This window comes from Hippichthys cyanospilos, chromosome 10, assembly GCF_059441005.1.
Source record: "Hippichthys cyanospilos isolate Australia breed blue-spotted pipefish chromosome 10, RoL_Hcya_1.0, whole genome shotgun sequence".
NCBI lineage: Eukaryota > Metazoa > Chordata > Actinopteri > Syngnathiformes > Syngnathidae > Hippichthys > Hippichthys cyanospilos.
This window is the reverse complement of record NC_142378.1, coordinates 13,042,031-13,068,499: the sequence shown is the minus strand read 5'-3', so window position 1 is coordinate 13,068,499 and position 26,469 is coordinate 13,042,031. Positions and strand designations below refer to the sequence as shown.

Sequence of the window (26,469 nt, the reverse complement as noted above, 5' to 3'; positions counted from 1 at the left end):
TTGTAGACGTACTTCACCTTAAGGCTAGTACACAGGGAGCTGACAGGGATGTTTTCATATGGCAACTCGTGCCCTTTTATACTTTTCATCATTTAAGACGGTTTTTATGCTTCAGAAGCAACTCAATGGGATTAACATAAAAGACAATTTCTTCACTGATGGAAACGTGTTCAAGTATCTTTAACGTCCATCAAATGGTTTTTTGGCCACTGGGGGGGTAGGGAGGGGCCAAAAATGTTGAGGAAACAAATGATCGAGTACTGAAACAATTAAATTTGACATCATCCTCCATCCAATATCCGGAGCACAAATTTTCTTACAGATTGATTTATTGTAATAAATAAGGATATGGTTTTACAATACAAGAACGTCAGCAAGGATGGTCAGTGTGGATTTACGACACTAAAGGTTTATACTTAAATAATATAAAACGCCCCCCCCAAAAAAAAGGCCATCTTACCAGGGGTTTTACATTGTAAAGGTAAAAAAATGAACAAAACCATTAGGTAGCCTTCAAGGAGAATAAAGATCAAAGTATAATTGTCAAAAACAAAAAAGTAACAACTACTCAGTAGTATAAAAACATTTAAAAAAAAAAAAAAAACTGCTCCAGACTCCAGAAAGATTCACATGGATACGGCCGAAAAAGTAATTTCATTGTACTTTTTTTAAACATATGAAAATGATTTGACTTACCTTTGTTCGACTTGGTTTTAACAAACATTGTCTGCAGTCCTCATACCTGTTATTCCACTATCATGGGTTTTGGGCCGACGCTAGAAATTATTTACTGTATTTCATCTGAGTAGAAAAAAAAATATGAAATTAAAGAATACTTACATTTGTTCAAACTGCCAATATTTGGCCAATGCTACATACTGTACTATGAAAAGAGAATGAAGCAACAACAAAAATAAGATCTTACACATTAATACTTTGTATTTAAAAAAAAAAAGTAAAACTAATACTAAAAGTGATATAAACAACAACACTACAACACTAAAACGAATAATTTTTGAAAAAATAAAAATTTAAAAAACGAATGGATATACCATAATTATTTTTAAAGGGGACTATAAGGCACAGACCCGTAAAGAATAAATTTTCTTTTTTAAAAATGTCCATATTAGGGTTCATTGAGTTATGAGGCGCACCGGGGTATCAGGTGCATGTATAAACATTAAGGGAAACAAATCAGTAAAACAAATGTCGAACTTTAATCAAATGCAATTCAACATCTATACATAAGGAAGTGATTCTTGAGAAAATTAACGTATTTTAAATGTATAGTTAGAAAAATATGGTAATTGAATTTTGAAGTCAAAACAAAATCAAACTATAATGAAAAATAAAAACAAATTCGAAAACCTCTGTGTTTGTGTGTGTGTGTGAGTCAAATAACACACTCAATAGTTAAGAGAAATGTTAGAGCTTTATTGCATTAAGCTAAAATACATGGCATTGGTGGGACTCCTTAACACGAGATGAAACCAAAACAACCACTAGCCGATCCATAAATAACGCCGGTAGAGCCTATTATTTGACTTCTGGGAAAACCCCTCAACTCTCGAATGAAACACAACTTACATAAAATGGCCTTTGGAAAATGTAACCAAGTCAAGGTAAAATCAAGGGGCACAGTGGAGCCCTGTGATACTTTGTGCGAAGAAGGATTTCACCCTAATAAGAACCACCGTAATCCCCAGTACTCTGTATGTTTAACAAGCCCCTTGTGAGAACTTACAAACGACCTAGATCTCATTGTGTGTGCACAAACAAAACATAATACTCAATGTGCATGCCTAACATCAGGCAAAGCAATCTGACTCAACATCATAGTCCATGCTCAATATTACCGACCGTATTTTCACAACTGTAAGGCGCACTTAAAATGTCTTCAATTCCCCCCCCCAAATTGACGGAGCGCCATATAATGCGGTGTGGCGTATGGGAGTTCTGAAATCTTGAAATGTTGTGTGACTTTGATGAGAGCTCTGGCTGACTGAGTGAGAGCATTTCGTGGCGACACAAAACTTATATAAAGAAAAGGCGGATGTGACTGAGGACTGCATGTGGCTGTTAAAGGGGGAAGAGCGGGCATAAAAAAAAAAAAAGACGCTAAAGGCATGTCTCCAGTAGGTATAGAGTGCCGGTATATGCATTGTGCAAAACAACATCTATTTAGCTAAAGGCCCCCGAAAATGGCATCAAACTTAACTCTTTCAGTGCCAAGCCTTATCAGAAAAGGCAACTTCGAGAGTGCCAGTATATTTAGCCTTTTCACTCATCTTTTAAGGCCGACAGAATATTGTACTATGTCTATGTAAAGACGGGCGTTATGAAAGATTGATTTTCATTCCTTACTTTGAATTGCATTTAGGCAATAGCTGTGTTGTGTGGAAACACTGCTATCCAGTGGCAACAGTTATCACTACAGTGCTCAATTGGCAATATTAAATAAGCACTAGTCAAGGGTATCAGCTAGCCTCCATAAAAAACGTAAAACGTATTTGACGGGAATGTTATTTATTTATTTTACTATTTTAAAAATCGAAATTTTTCATTCATGGCACTGAAAACATTAATAGCTCCTCTTTTGCAGCAATATGACTGAACAATGTTTAGTGGTAAATATTACGAAAGAATATTTGTCCCTCGAGGTCACTCAAATATGTTTTAAATTCTCTTAACAGCACTATTTTAAAAGTTCTGTTTGTCATTACATTGCAGGGCTAGAAAGATGAACAAAGATACATTTGTAGTGACAATTTTTGAAAAGATAATTGACATTAGCTATTTCCCTATAATAAACAATGTTTAGTGATATCACTTTTCAGTAATGACCCAGGCAGGATCGACATGTTTACTGGGTATTAACTAATAGGGATGGGAAGAGATTTACTTAATTTATTTATTTTAACTTGGGCCAAAGGTGCAACAAAATACACGGGAGAATGTCGAGTCACTGCATTTTTGTAAAACAGCCAAATGTTGTGGAATGACCAGCCAATATATTTTTTTTTAAATGTACCATAAAGGGTAATGTATAACACGAACGTCTATGGTTCACTTCTATGGTCGCAACAGCAGTCTACAACTTCATAATCTTTTGCTCCTTTAGAGTAAGCAGGACTGTTGTTCTGAACTCACGTTCACAAACATGGTGATGTTCTAAGATCACGTTCAAATGTCAATTCGCAAATGTCAGGCGCCAAAGAATAAAAGAAAAGAAAATAAAATCTGGGAACGATGTATTTGTTGTTTTTTTGTTTTTTTTCCCACCGAGTTTTTTTTTTTTCCCCATGTAGAGCAATGTCACGCGGTCAACCAATGATAGCTCTGCGGCTGACCGATTGTACCGATTACGCAGATGAACTCTAGAAATGGTATAATGATCAAATAACAGGTACTCTACAGTCTTCGTTCGACAGGGCAATATTGCTTGCAGATGCAAAGAATGGATATCACAAAAGATGCTGTTGAGGCATTTTTTAAAATGTTTTTAAGCTTGTAGATGCTTGGACGTTCTTCAAGCTTTCGCAAGGGCCAACATCAATTCTGAGGAGCTGCACAGCAACGAGACTGACTTGGACATTAACAAGAAGGAATGTTAGATGTTATTTTATTTTAGATGGCGATATTGCCCAGTTGTTCATATCAGATACAGGAGATGAGGGTTTGATGAATTTGTGGATCCAGATTGATCCAAAAATAATGTGCGTACACTGCAAATACTTAGTGCAACAAAATCAGTTTTGCTCCCGCTGCCTTTTAAACAACATGTTACCATAATAAAGCGGTGCTTCTTGTGTATGTGTTGAATACAGAAATAGCCCCCGTAACTGAGATTGTGCCTTTTAAACGGTGCAGCCTTTGGTCATGAAAATACGGTATTTTTTGTGAAAGGACAATGAAAGAAATGAAATAAAAGCATTATATTTCAGCGACAAAAACAATTCCTGTCAATTACGATACCATTTTGTCTTTAAAAACATTTATGAATATGGGATACATCTCTTCTGGAGGTTGTAAATGACAACAGCACTATGGTCCTGTATTGGTAAGATGGTAAGACCGAAAAGTTGTTTCAGTAATTTTTGCATTGAGGTGTTTTGTGTATTGAGGATTTCTGAGAACAAGTATGATCTTTTGCTTGTTTGATGAAAGACTTCTAAATTCTATTCAATAAAACTAGTATGCTTCTAAAAATAGTGCTTTGAGGAAAGAACTTCCTTGTGACTACAAAAAAATACTGAAAGTTTTGGTGTGACAGCATTGTGTTTCAATATAATAAATATGAATATAATCACTTACATTAAAATGTAGTGTGGTAGGAGAGCAAAGATTTGTGAATGAAGGATGATTGAAACCAAAAATACTGTTCTGTATTTTACTCAAAACAATGCAAATGTTCTTGTGACTGGGCTGGTCATATTACAAATGGTGATGATTTAAAAATGTATACACTGGAGTATTTCCCGCTCAGAAAAAAAAGAGATTACTGATAAGAGACAAAACGGTCAATGTTGATTCATTATGCCAATCATGCAGCTTAACTGTGATGTAAACCAGTGACAGTCAGACATATGTCACATCATTGTGAACCTGTTTTATATGTTAAAGAGCCGGCTCCTTGAACATACAGTATTACAATTACAGAGCTGCCAACCTATTGAAATTCACTACCACACCAATTTGCAGGGATTTTTGTTACTTTGTCAAGAGCATTTTCATGGGGCCTTGTTACTACAATATTTCATAGGAGGTTTGAAAAAAAAATTGTCAAACTGTTCAATTATAAATAAATATTCATTACTCTAAAATCATAAAGTAATTTAATGGATGTTTTGCATCAACCATGTAAACATGAGAATGTAATCATAAAAAATTAAGTGACATACTCTAGCAAGTACAATTATGACCATGTATGTACGTATGAGAATAATGATGACACTGACAGTATAGCAATACTGTGCCCAACAAAGCCCCCACCTACCTCAAGGAATTACTTTCCCCACAATTATAAACTCACAACCTTTGCTCTTCAAACATCAATCTCCTCAAACCTGTAAAGACAAATCTATGAACCAGCTCACCCCTGAACTGTGGACTGCTCTTCTACCAAATCTAAGAGGACCACCGTCGGTGGACTCTTTCAAAAGAAGTCTTAAAATGCACCTTTTTAGTCATGTTTTCACTTAAGTTACATTCTTCCATTTAGAAGTCATGTTTTTATTCTACTGTTTTTCTGTTTCCTTTCTGTAGCACCTTTGAGATTACGATGAATGTAAAGTGCTTCATAAATTAAACCCATGATTATTATTATTAATGTGCAGTGTGAATTCAGGCGTTCGTTATTCTATGGTGGCTAACGTTGTCGATAGCACACAATTGCAGCTAACTAGTCTGCTAGCACGCACATAGCTTTCAGAGCAATGCTTATGTAACAGGAGCTACTTTTGGAAGCGATGTGTACTAAATCTTACTAAAGATTTTTTAAGGTTGAGTTAAAAGTTTTCCCTAACAACAGACTGACATCCATTATAGTTGGCAGCTCTGCAATTACAAATTTTGCTATGTGAAAAAAGGCGAAGGAGTCGGGACTTAAACTACAGTTCACAAACATCGTGGACCAGCAGGTTCCCACAAAAATGATTTCTTGGGCAAGAAGTGAAACTAAATTGAGTGAAAAACTAATAAATAGGTTGTATTCCTGTATCCTGTATAACTGCTTTTAAAATATTGTAAAGGTGCAGCGTTTTCAGTGCAGCATACCCACCATATTTGTGGAGTGTTTCATCCGGATTGTTTGGGGTTTGCACGCTGATGGAGAGAGACAGAGGCTACAGCTGCTGAACAAACAACATTTTCGGCAAAATATTGTGCATACCTGTACATGCTCGTAATCTAGTAATTCGCTATACAGTTGAATGGACAAAATCCATACAAGCCAAAAATGATCTGTCATACACAGAACTCATGTACAAAGAACTCAACGCAAATTTACTCAGCAAAGTTGTATAATTTTAGAAATATTAACAATCATCCCGGTGGGTGATTAGCATGTTTGCTTATTGTCACTAATGGCTGTTCCCAAAGTCCAAGTGAAACCTAAACATATTTCTTTTGGTGACAAAGGTAAACAGCATTTGTAAAACCGCTTTTTTCTCATAGTTTCCACTATTCCTTCAAGGTTGTCAAAAGAGTGACAGACTCTTGAAGTCAATATGTCAAAGTAACAAACATTCAAAGTGTTGTGTAGAGTTTTGCCCATGCTCTCACACTTGCACATCACCTTGCTTTCCAAATACTGTACATAACCACCCTGTCGGGCCTTCCAGTATCACTGTAAAAAGTGCAACACTTCCATCCAAACCTTCTTGTTACATCTCTCATCTGGGGGATTATTGTACATAATCCTCATGTACGCTCATGTTCCTACTATATTTTAAAGCATTTGCTGAGAAAATATTGTAACTTAAGAGTTGACATATTGCCTGTAAACCATTTGGGGCCCTTCATGGAAAAAAATATTAAAGCTAAAAATGAACAGAGATTTACAACAGATTTGAGGGGATTTCTTTTCAGCATGATGTTTACCTTACGCAGGAAGGATTTAGGCTGCCAGTCACGTTTACATCCTCCCAAAAACCATGTTATAAAATCTGTCCTGCTTATCACAATGAGCTCTGGACTACGTAATTGCATAGAAGCAGATAGATGTGTACACGTCCAGCATGGAAATTGAGGAGGGATGTGTTCTACAAGCTATAGTTTGTGCAATTCCGGGCTTAGCTGCCCTGCGTCAGGTTCTGCATGTGTTTTGCGATGCCATACACGTAGGTGATGTCCGGCCTCTTCTCCGGGTCGGGGTTGATGCACATATCTACCAAGTTCCTCAGCTGATGACAAGGGGTGGTTGGTTTGGGAAGGGAAAGAAAAAACAATGTCATTAATGATAATTGTTGATGCTGTTTTCAGATTTGAAATGATCCTGAAAAGAAAATAAAACATGGTCAAAAGATGACAAAATTCTTTTGACGAGCTATCATCATTATGGTAGCAACAAGGCAACAGGTAACCGGACCAAGCACACTCATGGCTTGCTGGTCGGCAGATTTTTAGCATGGCCCACGCAGACACACACTGCTGACATTCCATTGGTAGCGTTCACACACAAAGCCGAGCAGAGAGGGTGATTGGAGCAGATAGATAGACAGGCTCGCAAGCGGAACAGCCACCACCATCATTAAAAAAAGAAGAGAATAAAGGATGCAGAGGAAAGGGAAAAAATATATCTATGTGAGGTCGCTATGGTAACTGTCTGCCAACTTCACGGCTGCTGTTGCACGGCAGTGGCTCGGACGATTTCTCGTCAGCCATACTGTGCATATGTGGGTACCGGAGTGAGAGGAAGATGTAAATTCAGCTCGTCTAAGAATTAGTACTGCCGAATGGAGGTTTGGGTGGGGTTTAGAAAAGATGCAGATATGTAAAATATTCATGCGCTTCTTTGCATGGCGAGTGGGGTGGGGGAAGTGGTGGAAAGTGTCAGGTGGCGGGTGGAGGGGGAGCGAGTGCTGGTGAAGGGAGGCGCGGGGGGGTAGAAGCAGAGACGGAGATGGTTAAATGACACAACAAAGATGAGCAGCTGACAGTTTGCTGCCGATCCTTCAGGAGCATTGTTTACATCCAGACAGGCGCTGTAGGCACCCCCCCTCATCTCCATCTCTCCATCAGCCTGTCTCGCGCTCCATCATTCGCTCACTCTATCGCTTTGTCTCCCCATCTGCGGGATGGGGGTGACATGTGGGGCACGCTCCAGCTCCGAGCGGTGGGTGTGCAGAGAGGGAGCTACTGTAACAAATGCACGCTTGTGGAATGGCTCGTGCACATTTAAAAAAAAAAAAAAAAAAAGCACGTGGAAAGACATGAAACGCCATGAAATTAGCCTTTGCCAACCTAATGAAGTAAACACCAAAGAGTAATGAAAAGCACTCTGCAGGAGTTTGTGCAGAAACTAACTACCCACAGTGCACTCATGTATGTGGCAAAGTGGCGATTTAGTCATTTTATCGCAATTTGGTTGCGCTAGTTTTAGGTTTTGCTTTTTTTGCTTCCCTAGAGCTAGGTTTGCAGTTTCCTGATGCTTACAAAGTTTGATTAAGCACAGTATATATATATATATATATATATATATATATATATATACACACACATAAATGTGTGAAATACAACAACATATCAAAGTATTTACAATAAAAGTACTGTATTTTTAAACTAAATGCCCCCGCAAAAATTCAGTATGTTTCCAAACATACACACAGGCATGTCAAATGCAATCAACAACCACGGCATCGTCAACCACAGCGCGACTGCATTACATGTATGTGCACGAATAATGTTTTGCTGAATTATGGTAGATAATTTAACATTTAGTTCAGGGAAACTTGACACGCAAGTTCATTCTGTTTCATCCTAGTCTGTAGCACGGACAGATGCTTTTGATATGTGGAATTTAATTTTCAAACGGTTAAAATTATGGCCTTTTGATCATAGAGTAATGATATTACAGGCAAATACACAATGCACCGGTGGTTGGATGGATTTCAGATGGAAAAAAAGGGGGGGAAGCCAATACAAGTCAAATCAGTGATGTGGGATTGAAAAGGAGAAACTGGTCATTGTTGCTTCAAATGTTTTTTCCCTGAACATTTCAAGATCTAAGCATGCGTTTTAACTGCTTTGGACTAACGTGAAATCAGTATAAATATCTGAGCAGATGCAAAACGACCACATAGTACTAACTGCAAGTGATGTGTGACGTTACAGTACTTACTTCTTCTGAATAATGATCTGATGGAAGAGGAGGATAGTCACACTGCTCTATCTTCTTACAAAGGGAATAGAGGTTCATCTTATCTCCATAGAATGGACTCTGTAGGGCTGCCATCTGAAATATGCAGATATGAGAAAACAGTTTGAGGACAAGTCAGAAGGAATGAGAAAAAAAAAACACAAGGAGTGAAACAATATCTTAACATTCACAATTCATTACATACAACCTAATCTAACCTTGACTGAAACATTAGGCTCTATAATGCTAATGACTCCAAAGCGATGACTTAATAAAGTATTACCAGAAATGCACTGTATCTGACTTAATAAAGTATTAACAGAAATGCACTGTATCTGCAGTTTTTTGCCTTTGCCTTGTTGCAACTTTTAGCCATGCTAATTGAGGAGTTCTTTTGGGGTCCAGTGAAACAAACTTCTGCTTTAACTGGAAATGTTCAAATAAAACATCGCTAGCCATGACATCTGCTACCCAGAGGCTGACTTGTAGTCTTGTGTTTTACTGAACTTCATTATGGAATATGAGCCCCATGTGGTTTGTATTTAACCAGATTTACTGTACTGAAAAAGAAAAACACAAAATTGGGTTGCAACTAATGATTATTTTGATAGATTAATTGGTAGATTATTTTGTTGATTAATTGAATATATAAAAAGCAATGTTAATTTTGGTACCATTATTCAAAAACAGGACATCATTTCAAATTCAACAGTGCAGAAAATTCACAAACAAACTGACCAGTTACTGGTTTGGGCCATAACTTATCAAAAAATTCACCGAAAATCTTGATGAATGTTGGTAAAAGCAGATTGATGATTGCAAATGTCTCATTTTGATTCAACACAAAGGTTCATTCTGCTTTTAAGGAGGACAAAAGAAATCTGAGAATATTTTTGTTGCGAGACTAAAATTCGGGAAATTTACATTTTAAATTTACAAGTAACAAAGGTCTCAAAACGAGTAATCCAATAAAATAATTACTAATCTGATTGAAAAATTGTCGAATAATCACACACTTGTTGCAAACTAATTAATGTTGAAATGGTAAAACATTGACTCTTAATTGTCCAAATACCGATGACCAAAACTTGACCAAGGTTGATGATGTCTTACAAGAGATTCTGAAAACGCAAACATATGAAAGAAGCAAAATCAGCGAATACTACTAGCCGGGCCTAGTTTAATTGTGGGGCAATTTTATGACTCTCAAAGCATAATGTGTGTGATAGGTGGGCGTAGTGCAGAGTGGGAAGTTTTTTTGGCACCATGAGTAAGGTTAGTTGTGGCAATGCACAGTAGACCGTTTCAGTGTTTGTGCTTGCGGATGGATACAATTTGCTTGTAGCAATTCAGCTTCTCGAGTTCTCCATGGCGCAATATTGGCGGACATTGGGTAATCTCTAAATGTGCAACCATAACCTCAGATCTATAGTTCATAGAGTAATATTTAAATGCGACTACTTACTTAAAATGTAAGCTTTAAAAGTAATGTTAGCGTGGCAAATTTCTAGGCATTCATCGACAGAACAAAAGTGAACAAAGGGCAAACTGAAGAATCCGTTTTCTTCTTAGTTTCTTGGCTCATTCTATTTTACAATGCTGAATGGAAAAGTTTGAGCTGAAAGAATGGGTGTAGAGGAAAAAGTCAGGAGGTGAACTGCAGGTATAGCAGACTTTGCAAGAGCAATGAAAAAAAACCTACAAACTCTGGAGCCCATATGCACACAAGCACAGAGGGGAGAAAACAGATGTGAATGGTAAAGGCAGCAGGATAAGGAGATGTTTACTGCTTTGTGAAAATAGTTAAACAATTTCCACAGGCTTAATAATAATAGAAAATTATTCCGTTGTTAACTTTTCAAATCCGCAATTCCCCAAATTTAAGACAAACTTTTTTCCCCCCCAAAAAAAGCCTAAAAGTATAGGCGCATTCAATAAACTCCGAAGAACTTAAAGATTAGGAATGTTTTTGTGTGTGTGTGTGTGTGTGTTGGTGTGTGCGTGTGTGTGTGTGTGTGGAAAAAGCCACATAGCAAGCAGGAATTTGAGGCTGGCCCAATGCAGGATCCTCCAAAAATCGAAAGTCATCCATGAAAAGGTATAGTTTGTCTAACCTTAACCAAGCACAGAATAATTTCACAAATGAATACTGCACTACTTTGGATGGTAGAGATGGATGGTCAAGTCTCAAAAATGCCTCGACATCAACAACAAGGTGCTGAAAAGCTGCTTCGGTCTTGAAAAAACAACAACTGAGGCTCCTTTCGCGGTAGCTTAAAACCTGCCATGGCACAAAAGCAACTGTGACTTCAACAGTAAAAGAAAACATATCATGCAAGAAAATGAACCGTTCCATGATGGAAAAAAAAAAAAAAAAACTGATTTGCACGTTCCACATGTTTTTGGCATGCTAGACTTCTTGTTTATATCCTTGGAGCCTTGTGTAGTTTTGAGAAGTATGTTCAGTAAATTGTTCTGTTATACTTCCCATGACTCCCTTTCTGCTGCTCTACAATGACTAACACACAATGTTCAGAACATTTTCTGTGTCCCCTCCATAAAATGCTTACGCAGGGGCTCTGTTTTACGAGGAGCACCTGAAATTTAGGGGCATTCACTGTAAATCGACTTGTGACGAAATATTCATTGTTAAATAGACGGACATAGAAGAAGGACAGAAAAAAATATATATATATCATATAAAAGAATATAAAATAAAATAATAATAATAAACTATAGTAATGATTAAAAAAATTGCCATTTGAGTCACAAAAGTATGTGACATATTCACTTGCACTGCCTTAAATCTTAAGAGCAAAATGCCACCATTTGGGCAGTCTGTAGCTCTGTATGTCTTAGCTTTTCCTAACTGTTCAAGAATGACCTCAATAACACATATTAACCTCAATTTAGAAACTTACACTAAATTGCTAGTCATAAAAACAGTACAGCACCTCATCAATTTATTCCTACGTAAAATACCATTTCCTCAGAGCTGAGACATTTGTATTAAATGTCAGATATGGCAACCAAGTTTCCATCGATTCACCTTTCACTGTGACTAAATCCTGGGAATACTGTAAAATGGTATAAAAATGTAAACCATAGATGTCAAATGTGGTGTTGAAATGTATGTCTGGCAGAAGAGTCTTCACTAAAACCTATTGACGTTTTGCTGTAAATGTTTGCTTCAATGATATGGAAAAGACCAGTTTCACTCTTGGCGTCTGCCTTTTGATTTCGTATAAGAGTGCATGTTGGTAAGGGCTGGTGAGTGTTTACTAAAAATATATGCTTCAAAGGGAGGGAAAAAAAGAGGGATACTGAAACAGATGCACAGAAGGATGTTGATGATGCAGGGGCTGCATAGATACCAGGAGGCAAAGGGTTAAACAAGACCCCAACGTATTTTCATGCGTCTTCTACGTATGACAGATGAAAAACGTCAACTGTCCTGTTTTTATTTGGGAGTTTTTGCACTATTCATCTGCTTCATTAGTGTCTGCTGCTCCTAGCCCCTGACAGCTGCTGGCCCCCTCGCGCGCACATGCATAAAGATGCATGCCACACAAACACATACTCATTTTTTTCTGTGTCATTGCAACGGATTAGATGATTGACTCACTGTCTGACCTCTGAGGCCCAAAGGTGTGTGTGTAAGAGCGTGAGCAAAAGAGAGAGAGAGAGAGAGAGAGAGAGAGAGAGCGAGCGATACCGCATGGTTCATTGATATTCGAGAAAGATTCAATGCGGACGCATGCCTGCTGTCTAAAGGGGTGCGAGTTGTCGGTAGGATAACGCACAGACCCACAAAGAGAAACTGCCTCTGCTTTTCCTCAGCAGGTCTATTCCTGAACCGACACAAGGTCCCAAAATGTCTTTCTGGTTTAACAGTAATTCTATTACTGTGTGTCTTTTCTGATTCTTTTAGGAGCTGTGGGAAACTTCAAACCTTTCTAGGTATTTAATAGGGTTGTTAACGTTACGGCTTGTCAACACACCATCTTCAAATCATATCAACTAAGTGTGTGTACATCTGGTCCTACTCTCACACTTGTGCATGCTTAAACATTATGTCCAAGTGAAGAAAAAAAAATGACTTTTATTAATTCACTTTGGTCCTTCATGTTCCTTTATGATGACATATTCATCAAAGAATGAATATGGGTGTCTGAGGACAGTCATTAAAAATACACCTACTCCAAGTGGAGCCAAGATTCCCCAAACTTGACACATTAATAACAAAGGAAACAGTCGAAGGAGACGGATTAATTCTCAATACCAATCTATATGGCTCATTTCATAGAAAAAAAAAGCCACTTCTCGTGGGCATTATCAGTACTGACAGAAGGTCTGTCAGTCTGTCATTGACAAACACTTGTTTTGCTAACCAAGGATGAGAAACTTAACAAAAAACAAACACCAAACAAAAGATTATGTCTCAATGCTCATTACAAACCGGGCCAGGGCTAATGGACCACTCAGCCGTCACAGGTGAACCGTCGTTTTGCTGATGACAAACAGAAACACGCTGTTGTTGCATGTATTTTTTCACAAGGGCTGCTTAGAGGTGGATGTATTGATTTACATCATGTGTGAGTCGGCAAGAGAGTGTGCTCCTGTTTTCAACAGGATCCCTGCAAAAATTGCCACTTGTATGACCTTCGATCGGTTCATATGACAACATAAATAAAAAATCGTTCTTTGCGTCTAACATTTTATGTATGTGTATTTATTTGTATATAAACTTTAGAGTTTTCTGTTAAAATCTTAGAGAAGTAATTACTTTCAGGATTTTAGGAGTATGTTGTAAAATTTATAAAATAAGTAAAATTTGTGAATATTTCTGTTCTGGTTTGCATTTTGAGAGGGGGAGGGGGGACCGGACGGGAGATTTTATATACTGAACGCTTGAATCAAAAAATGATTAAAAAGGTGATATGGAATATCAATATCCGATTTAATATCTGGTTGGTTCTTAACGGAGTAGAAACACTGCTTGTTCTGCGAATTTTCATGACATTGCAAATAATAGTAGAAGGAGGAGAATATAGGTCAGTTTTATAATAATACAGATTGAGAAATGACTGCAGTTTGCTTTGGCAGGAAATAACGGTGGACTAGATGGACAAGTGGCATGGCCGCATACAAATGACGGCCCGGAAAACTTTACTGACGCACCCACCTCTGTATGTACAGTATATAGGGAGGGAAAATGGAAAAATTGAAGAAACTATTTTAGGTACTGTAGGTTACATTATTAAAAAGAAAATACAACAAACAGATAAAAAATACATACCGTAATATTGTACCATGTAAAAAGTTTAAGGGAGATTTACGATATTTTATTCCTTAGCCATGGGACAACACATCACATGCAAATGCCAGTCGCTGAGAACCAAGGACACTGGGTGTCATAAAACCAACATCAATTCACACTGTATAGTGGGGGTGTAATGAGATAGACGTATTTAAAGGGGATGGATGGCCAAGCTCCATAAAGGTATCCTCCTCTTTAACTAATGTGTTGTAAGTTGTGGGTGCCAAAAGTACATACTTCTTCCTATCCCTTATTTAGGTATGTTGAAAAGGACGTACTGTGCGTGTATGAGTTGTATAAATAGGCATGTATTCATACTCTGTTCATAATGTTTTGATGTGGTTCTTGACATGTCTGGAATGGATAGCTAAGGAAAGAAAAAAGAAAGATTAGATGATGAGTTTTGTACATAATAATGAAAATATGTGGTCTATCTCCCAGTGAAAGATGGGAGAATGTCTGGAGATGGTAGTATCATCAAGTAGTGTTGAGCAAACTCCACCTCCTTCCTTGTCACCCTGGGAGACAACCCGTATGACTACTGTTACCACATAGGAGGGATTTGGCTGAGGGCCACATCGCAGGGTCAAAGGACGTAATGAGGTTAGACACAAGGAGAAAAGGATCAAACAGAATGGAAGATGAAGATAGACGCTGATACAATGACCAGGTATTGACAGACTCTTTGGACTTTACCCAACCCACAGGCACATGAATGGGTGTAAACTGGGGTAAAAGAATGTAGGCGCTTTCAAATGAAGCTGTAGCACATGTGAGCACACACACAAACATGCACGAACTAATGTAGTCCTCAGCCCCTACCATGTTCAGAATGAAATCAATGAGTACCAATGGGATCGGGCTTGGAAGTCTCTGTGAATTTCTAATGCCTGAAGGTTAAGTGAAGAAAAAGGAGGCACACAAAGGGAATGGGACAGAGGGGAGGGAGGAGAATAGTGTAGTATAGAGGAAAGAAGGGGAGAAAGTTTCCACAAATTGTGGATGCACTATGGGTCCAAACATTTGGATAGCAAAGGCCTGTTCTTCAAATGGCATATTATACATGGTGTAGTGTGCAATACTCTGGAAACAATAAATATAGAACAGCGAATTTATATGTTTATAGGCTTCTTGTGTGGCCTACATTGACCAGGTGGATGGAATTGTCTCTGCCATAGTACTAAAAGATCTTCCTTCTCAAACCACAAATATGTTCAATTTTCATTTCTATTAGAAACATTTCTATTAATGTTATTTATATATATATATATATATATATATATATATATATTATATATATATATATATATATATAACATAATACAATATCAATAATTTCATACTTTCTATTTCTAACTCAAACCCAAGGAGAATGGCTACATATATTGATTTCACTCTAGAAATACTTGGGTCAAAAGAGTAACAAATTAAGTTACAGTTGTGCCAAATGCAGGTTACTCATTTCTGTTAGTCAAAAGGAATAACCCACAAACTAACCTAATTTTGGGTTAGGTTCTTTTTTGAGTTATTTCATTTATTTATGTGCCTATTCTCTTAAAACCGTTGCATAAAAAATAACCTCATTTAAATTCAAATGTTCAGCTCATCAGCAAGCTCACCGGAAGCCTGAAAACTATGCTGATCATTTGAATCAGGTGATGCAGGGAAAGAAACCTTGATAACATGTAGGACAGCTCGAGGACCGAGTTTGGACACCCCTGGGCTAAACCCATTAGAAAAAAAAAGACCAAACAAACCATATATTGTAGAATAATTCCCTACCTCAATTCTTCCTCAGTCTAGCAAAAACAGACTCTGTGACAAATTTGTATATTTGGCTCTACGTTACCTCGTAGAGAAGGCATCCTAGCGACCAGATGTCCGACTTGAAGTTGTATCCATTTTCATGTATTCTCTCCGGTGACATGTAATATGGCGTACCCACTAGATGAGGGAATGGGGCACAGAGCGATAAAAAAAAGGAAAAAAAAGAGAACAAGAGAAACAGTGAATATTACTTTTTCCTATACAGTATTCACATTGCTTACCACAGTTTATAATCCTTGTGACATACATTGACACAGAAAATGAAAGCGGATAAGGAATTAAGATGTCTTTTCAACTCTGACAAGTTCAGAGGTTGGAACACTCAAAAAACTTTAGTAAGAGTGCAAGTAAGGCAAACTACAGGGAGTCATTAAAGTATACTGCCTCTATTAATTATTAGTCAGCTCAAGTAAGATGATATTTAAAGGCTGCATATAACCATGCATGCCAATAAAGTGCATATAATTCTCATAGCATGACAAAGTTGTATATGCATCCACAGCAGACACGAAATATACATAAATCAGTTTTGATTAGTGGGCTTGGTAAAGATCTGAAACAGCAGCTATTGAAGACAGCCCAGGAGCATTGATGGAGCCTTAAAAGCAGGCCCGTTTCTGGTTCTGGTTTGGAAACTCAAGAATCCCAAACTACCATGGCGACTGGCAGCTTTCCAGAGAATCAGACCTTCACCCAACTGTACTCCACCAGGAACCACAGCTTTACATCATGTCTGCAAGACACTGCAGTTGGCTTTATAGACTGGGTGCATTCTTAGCAGGGTTTGAGTGGCTGATTTTTGCATTTTCTTTCTGTTTGCTAGGATTTCCCATGTAAAAGTCAACCCAGCGTGTCCAGCAGCAGTTTTACATTACTGTAATCACATATGGTTGGGCATTTTACTAACACGTATTCATTCCACATTCTGAAAAGCAAAGTTTTGTGGAAACTTGGAGAGATTGAGCATCAGCAGTTTGTCTATGACAGCACTAGTCTTCTATTTGACGTTGGTGTCATAAAACTGTAATAATTTATCATTTCCAGCCTCTTTGTATTTTTTATGTAAAAATATATAAAATGAAATGTACATGTGTAAAGATTGGTGGGATTTTGTTTTATTTTGAATTACATTATTGCATATAAATAACCTACTCTTGTTTTAATATGTGACAATTTATAGAGAATGGGGAGCGGGACATCATATTATGTTTTTGTAATCCTTCCTTCTCTCTTTGAACATGTAAACTGTCATAAAGTAAGACATGTAAATCTGACCTTTTCCTTTAGTTATTTTAATTTTACATTCATATCTTTGAACTGTTTATATAATAGATCAGTCTTTACCTTACATGTGTTAGTAGTAAATTCAGGTTAATCTCCATTAACAGATGACTAAATTTAGCTAGAATAGCATTCAGTAAAATTATTATTATTTATTGAATATTAGCACACTATTCACGATTAGATCAATGGGTAATTTGAGTGGAAAATAATTTTATATTTTGCAGAGGGTATACACAATTGGACGTAGAAAAAAAAACATGAATAATGAAGTGTTACCTGTCATTAAAATATCAAAACATGCAAAAACCGTGAGGAAGCCAACTTGAAGGCGGAATTAAACAGGGGGCTCTAATTGGTCATCAGGCTGGTTTTCTAGCATGTGCGCACTTGTGTGTGGTCTCATGATACGGTCGGAACAAGCTCCCTTAACATTCATTATTAGCTAATTAAAAAGAATCAGCCTTTCTTATGCTAATAGTTGCATAAAAAGACAACTGTGCTGGATTGAGGCTGCTTCAGCATGCAGAATTAAGGGCATGTTAGTTATTCATCTAAATGAAAGACTTGAAGTATACCATATTTTTCATGAAATAATTTGAGCTAGAGAAGGTAAGATGCAAATGACTGTGTGCAATGTGCGTTATAGCTGCTTTTAACATACTTAACTACGATACAGATGCCCTTTTAACATTAGCAAGGGAGTTAGCAGTTGGGGGTATGAACTTTGTTATTCAAATTTAGGACAACATTGGCCACTTTCCTTCACAAATGGAATATGGTGGAAACTTGTTATTTACAACTTGGGCTTGGAACTTTTTTCTCCCATATCTTTTGGCTATTTTGGTCCAAATATTTCAAAAGAACTAACTTCATCAAGAGGTGTTAAATAAGGTATTTCAAATTAAAGACCGCCACACCAGAATATGTTGGTCTCATTCAAAAATGAATGTGTAGAAATATGTGTACCCTGAGCACAGTTGTGTGTTATTAGTATTATTATTATTGCAAAAGATAGCTCCTAAACATCTTTAACTTTCTCCTTTTTTTTCCTTAATGACAAAAGATTCATTTTCAACAAGCTTGCTGAACAAAGAACCTGGCAACATATAAGAGTGATGTGTGCCATTTTGAATTTTGAATTAGGTTTGAATTTAAAATGTAGAATTATAAAACATGAATAGAAAAAAAGTATTAGCTGATCAATGAAGAATTAAAGCACAGAGCAAAGAGACATAAAAATGTTTCTGTTCTACTACTGATGTTTATAAGGGGCATTTCATAATCAAGGTGCCTCTATGTGCTACTCAAAAAATAATACAATATTTTTAAGCATTTCCAAATTAAAGAAAAAATACATTTAAATACAAATAAATAAAAAGCAGTTTTGAGTAGTAACTGTAAGTAAGTAGTAACAGACAAGTTCAAGAACAAGATTTGGAGGAAACAAATGATTATAAAAATGCTTTAGAAGACCGTGTGTGTGTGTGTGTGTGTGGGGGGGGGGGGGGGGGGAGTGGGGGGGGGCTTTTTCCATTTGTGTACAGCATAACAGCAAAACACTGCTTCGCCATGTTTGTGTTGTTCGCCGAGCAAGTCACTGATTTTAAAATTGTTTCTTACAGTTATTTCCTAATGATTTTTTTGTTTCGTTTTGCCGATTTTTACATTCCCAACAATCATGACAGTCAATGTGGAGTCTGTAGTGGTCACAATCTATTCATTGCTTTTCCTACATGTACCCATATGCCCTCATTGTGATTTTGAAGCTACCAATCTGTACAAATTTGTTGTTGGCTTTTAAAGAATAAACTTGCATATACTGTATGTGTAAATCATTAGCTTTATTTACAATATCAGCCTCCCCGGGGTGCTCCAGCTTGTGTTCTCCTTTCTCTGGATTTTTTTTTTCCCCATCGCACAGTTTTCATCGCTAACACCGCCGTCATTAGCTCTTTCCTTGCCAAGGATGAGAATTATAGTCATGCATCAAGTGTGAGGTTCAAAAAACAAACATATCTTGTAATTAGCCAAAATTTGTAAATGTTGACAAATGTGAAAATATTGCTGTTTGCAAGCTTTATCAAATCATCCAACATCATTAAATTTTGAATGTGGACTCTTTCATTTTAGGCCGATCTCTACGACCCTTTTGAACAGAAACGAGAAATTTCATACTGAAGTCACCCATTTAATCCCCAAATTAGAGTTGGTTTACCGGACTTCTCAGTTGACATCGCAATTAAGATAAAATGATGTATTTTACCATCTTCTCGGATTTTTGGTAATTAATGGAAGATTTTTATATTTTAGCATTCAGAATATTATTCTGGTAAAACTTTTTTGACTATTGGTGTAAATGATGATTTGTAATTAATTACACTAGGTTGTCATCAAATAAAATTGCTAACCACTTTAAACTGTATGTTACTGTGTGAATATCTTGCATGCATATGTACAACAGTGTAAGAAAGTAACAAATTCATGTGTCACTAGAAATAGCCTATGCAAGTGTGCATGAGATGAAAAAGAAGACTGCTGGCCATTAGTTTTAAAACTTCTTAGCTGGCAGACTCAATGGCTGGACCACCATCGCGTCTACCGTTCAGTGCGGTGACTGGACTTATTATAGAGCCACACTGGGACGCCACTGTGCAAACATGCACAAATACATGCCTCCTCCCTCTCGTTCTTTATTTCCACTGCTATTTATTCTGCTATATATTCTTTTTCCTTTTTACTGTCAAACAGTCAAGATTTTTTTTCCAACACTGGACACATTCTACCCTCCTTTCTCAGTTTCTCGGCTATCTGCACCTTCATTTATTTATTTATTTTTTTGCTTCAGCTTCAGGCTGTCACTATACCAGGACTTAATCCCCCCCCCGCCCCCCCTGCATGTCCACGCTGCTCACCCATGTCCAATGATGGATGGACAAAGCAAAAGACTACTATAGAATGACAAGAAGTGAGTCGACAACTTAAAAAAAATATTTTTTTTCAATGTTAATTATCGCACTATTATATACAGTACACCTAATTATTATAAACTCTTAACCAATGTAGAGTGATGTGATAAAAGCCATTACAAACACAATGTGGGTACAGCTGAAAAATGTTGCAAGGGAGGTTTTCTGTTACACTGAAATATATGACATAAAAATAATGAATTCATAAAGAATGAAAATTTGACTTCTTTGATACCAACATTATTAACCATGTATTTTATGAGGCCAGAAAACCTAATAGCTGAATATGAATGATTATAGTTGTTGGCCCCTGGGAATAGCGTTGCCTATCCACGGTCAGCCTAAAGATGGTGCTGTGGACTTAACGTTTAATGAGCAATTGAAGACATTTTCACAACCATCATGACAGTCACACTTTTTCCACGGTCTGAGGCTGCTGCTGCCGCTGCACAGGGCCCTGGAATAGCATGCAGTGTGTGATAATAACACTTCAACATTGGAAAGTGAGACAGTGTGAATGGCAGTGGAATATGTTCAACATATTCCAATCAATTTAATTTAAGCAGACGCAAGACTGCCAACAAGATGTTGGACAGCTCTTTGGATATCTCTGCAGGCCAAACTGCAGACCAGTGCACATCTCTTACAATGCAAGGATTTACTCAAAGAAATTTGGAGGCTGCTTTAAAACATAACCAGAAAAGGAAATGTATCATTTTTTAGAATGTACCAAAATTACTTGCATCAAGTAATCTGAAGATAAACCAAAACTGAGCTACCACAGATTCAATCCACCTGAATCTAAGGCATACTCACTCATTTAAAATAAATAAATAGAATGTAATAAATAGACAATTTCTTGTGTTCAAAAACATTTGCTTGTGCAAATAAAATTTTTCATCTTGTTAACAGGTGAAATGGGACACACCTTTGTTCGCGTGAATCAGCAACACCAAGGGCTAATGGGTGAAATGAGGCCTAAGGGGTGGAATTTGAATTGGCCCTAAATGTATAAGTGGCATGCGTTAATACATAAATAGCCACAAAATGTTGTATCATTTAGGCTGATGATACAAAGCAGATGAAAAAAGCAGTGGCCTGTAGAGAGAAAATGACAGCAAATTTGCTGTCACAACAGGGACACCTGCGGATCATAGTAATTTGTATCCTTCTTAAATGTAGTTTCATCTTATACTCAGTTGTGCCGAATAGTCTGTAAATTATTTTACTTACTTCCCACACATTTGAGATTTGACAGGATATCTAACCAGTTATTAATCTCACCCATACTGTTTTAAAACAATATTTGGATGCTTTACGTGTTAGCTGTGGAGCAAAGATGAAAAACAGTGTACATATTTTGATTGCATTTATCAGTGCACGCAGCCTTTCTAGAGAACCACTTTTTGCTATGCAGCAAATTAAGTGTGATGGGTTAGGGCCATTGTGATAAATGGCAGTTAGTGCAGACAAATTGTTAAGTGGGAGAATACCATTTTAAACACTTGAACACCTTTTGAAGTCAGGAAGAGGTGTACATGGGTCTTTGTGCGTGAAACCCCATGTCTACTTTAAAGTAAAACAAATGTTTCGGTCTGTTCCTTGTGAAAATAATTATCACTCAAACATCTCAATCGGATACTGGCTTCACTCCAACAGATTCACGGTACCAGGCTTACAGTACATCCAACTTCCAACTCATTAGAGAAGAATATAACTGAGCATGTGGTTCCATCCTGTCAATTTGTCTCCTGTTTAGCGCCACTCTTTGTGCGCAATCTTAAACAAGGCCAACATACTAATTGCTATAGCTTCTCATACCTTCAAAGCAAAATACAGTGTTATCAGATTTTATTTCCTTAGGCAAACAGGCACCCACTTAACGCCAACGGTAACTCAAATTGTAAAGTTTGCCAGCTTGTTTTACTGCACACAGCCCCTATCTGAGCTCTGTGTCAAATACCTGTTGCTCTTTATCCATCTGTATAGAGGTTAAAGGGCAATGAGACAGGAAGTGACTAAGTGGCCTACGAAGCAGTAAGGCAGAATTCGGAGTCGGCAGCACAGCTAAATGACACATGGCTCTGCTCTCACCATAGCTAATGAAACACATCCAACTGCAGGTGATTACTAGGGGCTGCCTTGTGCAATATGAACTTAGATGCAAAAACATGGAGTATGTCTTTCCTTCTAAAGAACTTCTAGAATGCCGTGAATTACCAAGAGAATGAGCAGCCGTGGTTTTGGAGCTGAAGAACCGTCCCAGCCCCAGATCTCCTAGTTTCACTACTCCTGTCGCTGTGATGAATACATTGGCTGGCTTGATATCTGAGGAAGAAAGACGTTACAATAGGTCAAAATTTTATGATGTGGGAAATTGTAGTCTGTTTGTTGCTATTATGGTGATGCATGAATCCATAGTGATGCAAACCAAATATTATTATGAGAATTATATTAAGAATGGGTTAAAGCTTATTGTGCTCTGTATTGTTATCTTAATTTGTGTGGTGTGCACATAGAATGAAAGATCACTACATTCCAGCACAAAGCCCCAAACCATTTGTATGTGTTTGTGTGTGTGTGCATGGCAATAGTTGGCTGGCCAATAACAATGAAATTCAACTGTTAAGCAGTCAATCAATAAAGCCAAGGTAGGAAGGTTATAAATGCCTTTGTCTTTGTTACTTCATTCCCGGCCTCTCGTTCCATCCCAGGAGCATTCGAAGAGGATTTGGGCATTTGAACACCAAATCAGTGGGAGTAGGTGAGTTTAGTGCTAGCTAGCTCTTATAACATAATTCTAGGGCTGAAAGGAGCCCTCGAGTTATTTGAGTACCCAGGTTAAAAAAAAAAATGTTCAAGCTATTTTTTTTTTACTCAAAATTTCAGTTTCTTAGTCAATTGCAGCAAGAACTGTTAATGCTCTGCATGACACTAAAGCACGCAAGAAACGTGATGAAAAGGCCAACTTCAAAATTAACTGTAGTTTACTAAATAATATAATGAGGCAATGGGCTTGTTACATTTTTTTTTAAAGCCTTTATTTTGAAGTTGGACCTGGCACTGTGACTTGACAAGTTGTTCCACTCCAACTGTCAATTCCCGATACAAATAACACAATATTGTTCTGAAATCACGTTAAATAGCCTATTCACGGCACTGACAAACGACTTAATTGCAATGACATTGCTCTTTTGTGTTTATAGTTTTCGACAAAGCAAAAGTATATATTATATTATTGTATAGTAATATTTATTGTTTTATCTGAATACTTGGTATTAAATTAGAATTTTCTGTAGGATATCCAAATACCAAAATTGCTACGTAAATGTGCACCGTTCACCATTTTGATCTAATTGGAATTGGAATGTTCATTTTCATTGGAATGTTCATTGTCAATTGGAATTTTCATTTGTTGAACTATGAAGCATTTTTTTTCAGAAAAAGTACAATAAATCACAGATTAGAGTTAATTCAGTATAATTCAGTAGCAAACACAGATTTTGAGCACGAGTCCGAGCTCTAGGTGATATCAAGCCAAATTCTTATACAATGACATGATGCCAGCCTGTTCATTTTGAAAAAAATCTGTATAGCATTCCAGTATATTACAAAAAAATGCCCATTAAGGTGTGTCAAACGATCTCAGTTTTAGAGTCTTATCAACATAACTTACATCAATACATCCATTTTCTTAACTATGTATCATCAGCCTCTGAAATGTATCCACTCTACAGTGTAATTGTGTTTTTACAACAGACCTTCTCTATAAAGTGGTCATTAAAGCTCTGAGTTCCTGATTCATTCGTGTCCGTGTATACTTATCAAAGACTGTAGAACTGAAGTATATCACACCTGTAGCTGTGTGTATGTGTGTGTGTTTTCTCTGGACTATTTAACTAAGTGGTATTAAATACACTTGGCCCCATCAACACGATGTTCATTGGCCTATGTTAGGTTGGACATTAACAGTTCTGAAATTGCTTGAACAAAACCAGCATTTTGAGTGTGTTTTTTTTTTCAAGTACTAATAGTCAATGACAATATGCCTTTTAAGGGTGGTTTAAGGTAAGTGGTTGCTGAGATTAATGAACTAATATTGTTCTGAAATAAAATTAATATGAATATGAAAGTGAGCCTTTTTGCAACTCACATTCAAAAGTATGTGTTTTTTTTTTCAATCTAATTTAAGCTTCTAAATTTAGTTTACAGTTCTCGGAACTTTAAACACTAAACAATTTAAATAACAAAAGACATACCTAAACAAAATAACAATTTGACAAAATAACAATTTGACACATAATAGTAATTTTTTTTAATCAACTATTATAATTTCAGTTAAGGTGACATAATTATCAATGCTTTTAACTTTTAGCAGCTGTGGCATGAGCTTTACATTAGGTGACTAAATAAATGGTTCAGCATTGTACTTGGTGAGTTTTTTCAACAGGTCTACCTCTGTGCATGACTCTCCGGGAGTGCATATGCTCAAGTGCGCTGCAAAGCTGGACAAAGTACTTCCACACAGTTCTTTCGGGGATAAGCCTCCTTTGCTTTTTAAAGTGCTGCAAGAGAAATCAGTACACACACACGCACACACACACACACACACACACACACACACACGAAGAAAAAATAATTATTTTAACAACAACAGAAAGATGTGTCCTGCAATCCAGTAAGTTATCGTGGCAAAGTATTGGCCCTTACTGTATATGCCTACCCAGAATTCATTCCCACTCTGTGGCCCCATGTTTAATGGGACCCAGATAGATCTCATCTCATTCAGTCCCTTTCCTCACAAAGTCTCTTCTCATTTTCTCTATGGCCTTCAATAGAAAGCACATGCACTCTATGCAACAAAGAGAGGAAATGTGCAGTACCTTTCAAAACTCCCCCATCTGGCATATAATTCTTTTGTTAAAGACGGCTTTCAGTAACAGTTGTTTCTTTTCTTTTTTTTTTTAGTTTATTTTGGAAGGCGGAATTGATTGGACTCATCCAGCATGTGGCCGGTCGCTTATTAAAAAGTAAAATGACAGAGACAAAGCTTTAACTTAACAACATTATGGCGCAGCAAACACCAGCTTGTCTTCAAGTCAGTCACTATAATAGATTTTACTTTCAGTGTTACTGCTCGAGTATCAGCAAAAAAAAAAAAAAAAAAAAAAAAGAAAGAGCGAGAGAAGTAAGTGAATGTCGACCAAAGTATACACACGGATTTAACCAAACCTACCTACAAGCCACACAATCTACCACCAGGTTAAAGGTCAGACAAAAGCTTGGCTGTTCCTCTTGATTCAGTATTTTGTAATTACGGCACAGTAACCTTGAGTGGCCTCTTGAGGGCCAAAGTAGTATTACAGGATTTGCTTGGTCTCATTAGATTGTTTGGCACTTTTGAGTTATTTTAAATTATGACAATTAAAATCAAATTATTTGTTTAACCTCTTACAGTATAAACAATGGCACAATAGATAAACATAAAAGAACGATATTTTGGTGATGTATACAGTTGAAAAGCCTGACTGAATGCTGTGAGAAAAAAGAAAATGATAGTAGAAGGAAAGAGGAAACGGATAGACCTTGGCCTATATCCTAACAAAGCCCCACTAAGAAGCCATTCTTTCCTTGCCCTCCCATTTCCATATCAGAGGGCTGTTTGATGTCAATGGGGGAGCACATAGATGCCCAGCACCATCCTATCTGTTATGCCTTTAACAGCAAACACTGCACATGCAATATTCTGTAACAGCATGCAAATTCAGCCATTATCTAAAAAGATGTAATACTAAATCCATGCGTTTGCTGTTATACTGAGTCAGATTGTGTGTAGTATAATATGTTAACTTATCTCATTTTCCTTTGCATTTGAGCCAACTATGCTACTTTTACGTAAAAACTAATGAATGTCTTGTCTTGGGGTTGAGTCAATTTTAAGGACAAAAAAGAAACGTGCTTTTTGTTCAGTATAGAAACAGCACAGTGCAAAGGTATCTTGCTCTTTCATCAAGATGTTTGTTACTCTTTATGGAGCCGGGATAGTAACAATCACATGCATGCGTGAGATCCTTCAGCCCGCCATGTTCACTCTCTCACACAGCTAATCCTCGCCTCTCTTAATTTGCTGTGCTGAACTGTATGGATGTGAAGCTGCTGAGCTTGACGGCAGACAGCTTGTCGAGCTGTGCTAATATAACGCTGCAGCATCATTT

At 37.1% G+C, this 26,469-nt stretch overlaps 1 protein-coding gene across 2 annotated transcripts in view; it reads right to left on the bottom strand.

Annotated features, from left to right (window-relative positions):
- Positions 1-1,413: 1,413 nt before the first annotated feature.
- Positions 1,414-26,469, bottom strand: part of nek7 (NIMA-related kinase 7) — a 66,472-nt gene continuing 41,416 nt past the window's right edge. For both annotated transcript variants that reach the window (XM_088426348.1, XM_088426347.1), the window contains exons 6-10: positions 24,711-24,819; positions 22,475-22,582; positions 16,027-16,121; positions 8,840-8,953; positions 1,414-6,902 (exon numbers count right to left, since the gene is read on the bottom strand). In XM_088426348.1, coding sequence (XP_088282474.1) covers positions 6,792-6,902; positions 8,840-8,953; positions 16,027-16,121; positions 22,475-22,582; positions 24,711-24,819 — 537 coding nt within the window. In that variant the 3' untranslated portion in view covers positions 1,414-6,791. The remainder of the gene's footprint in view (positions 6,903-8,839; positions 8,954-16,026; positions 16,122-22,474; positions 22,583-24,710; positions 24,820-26,469) is intronic.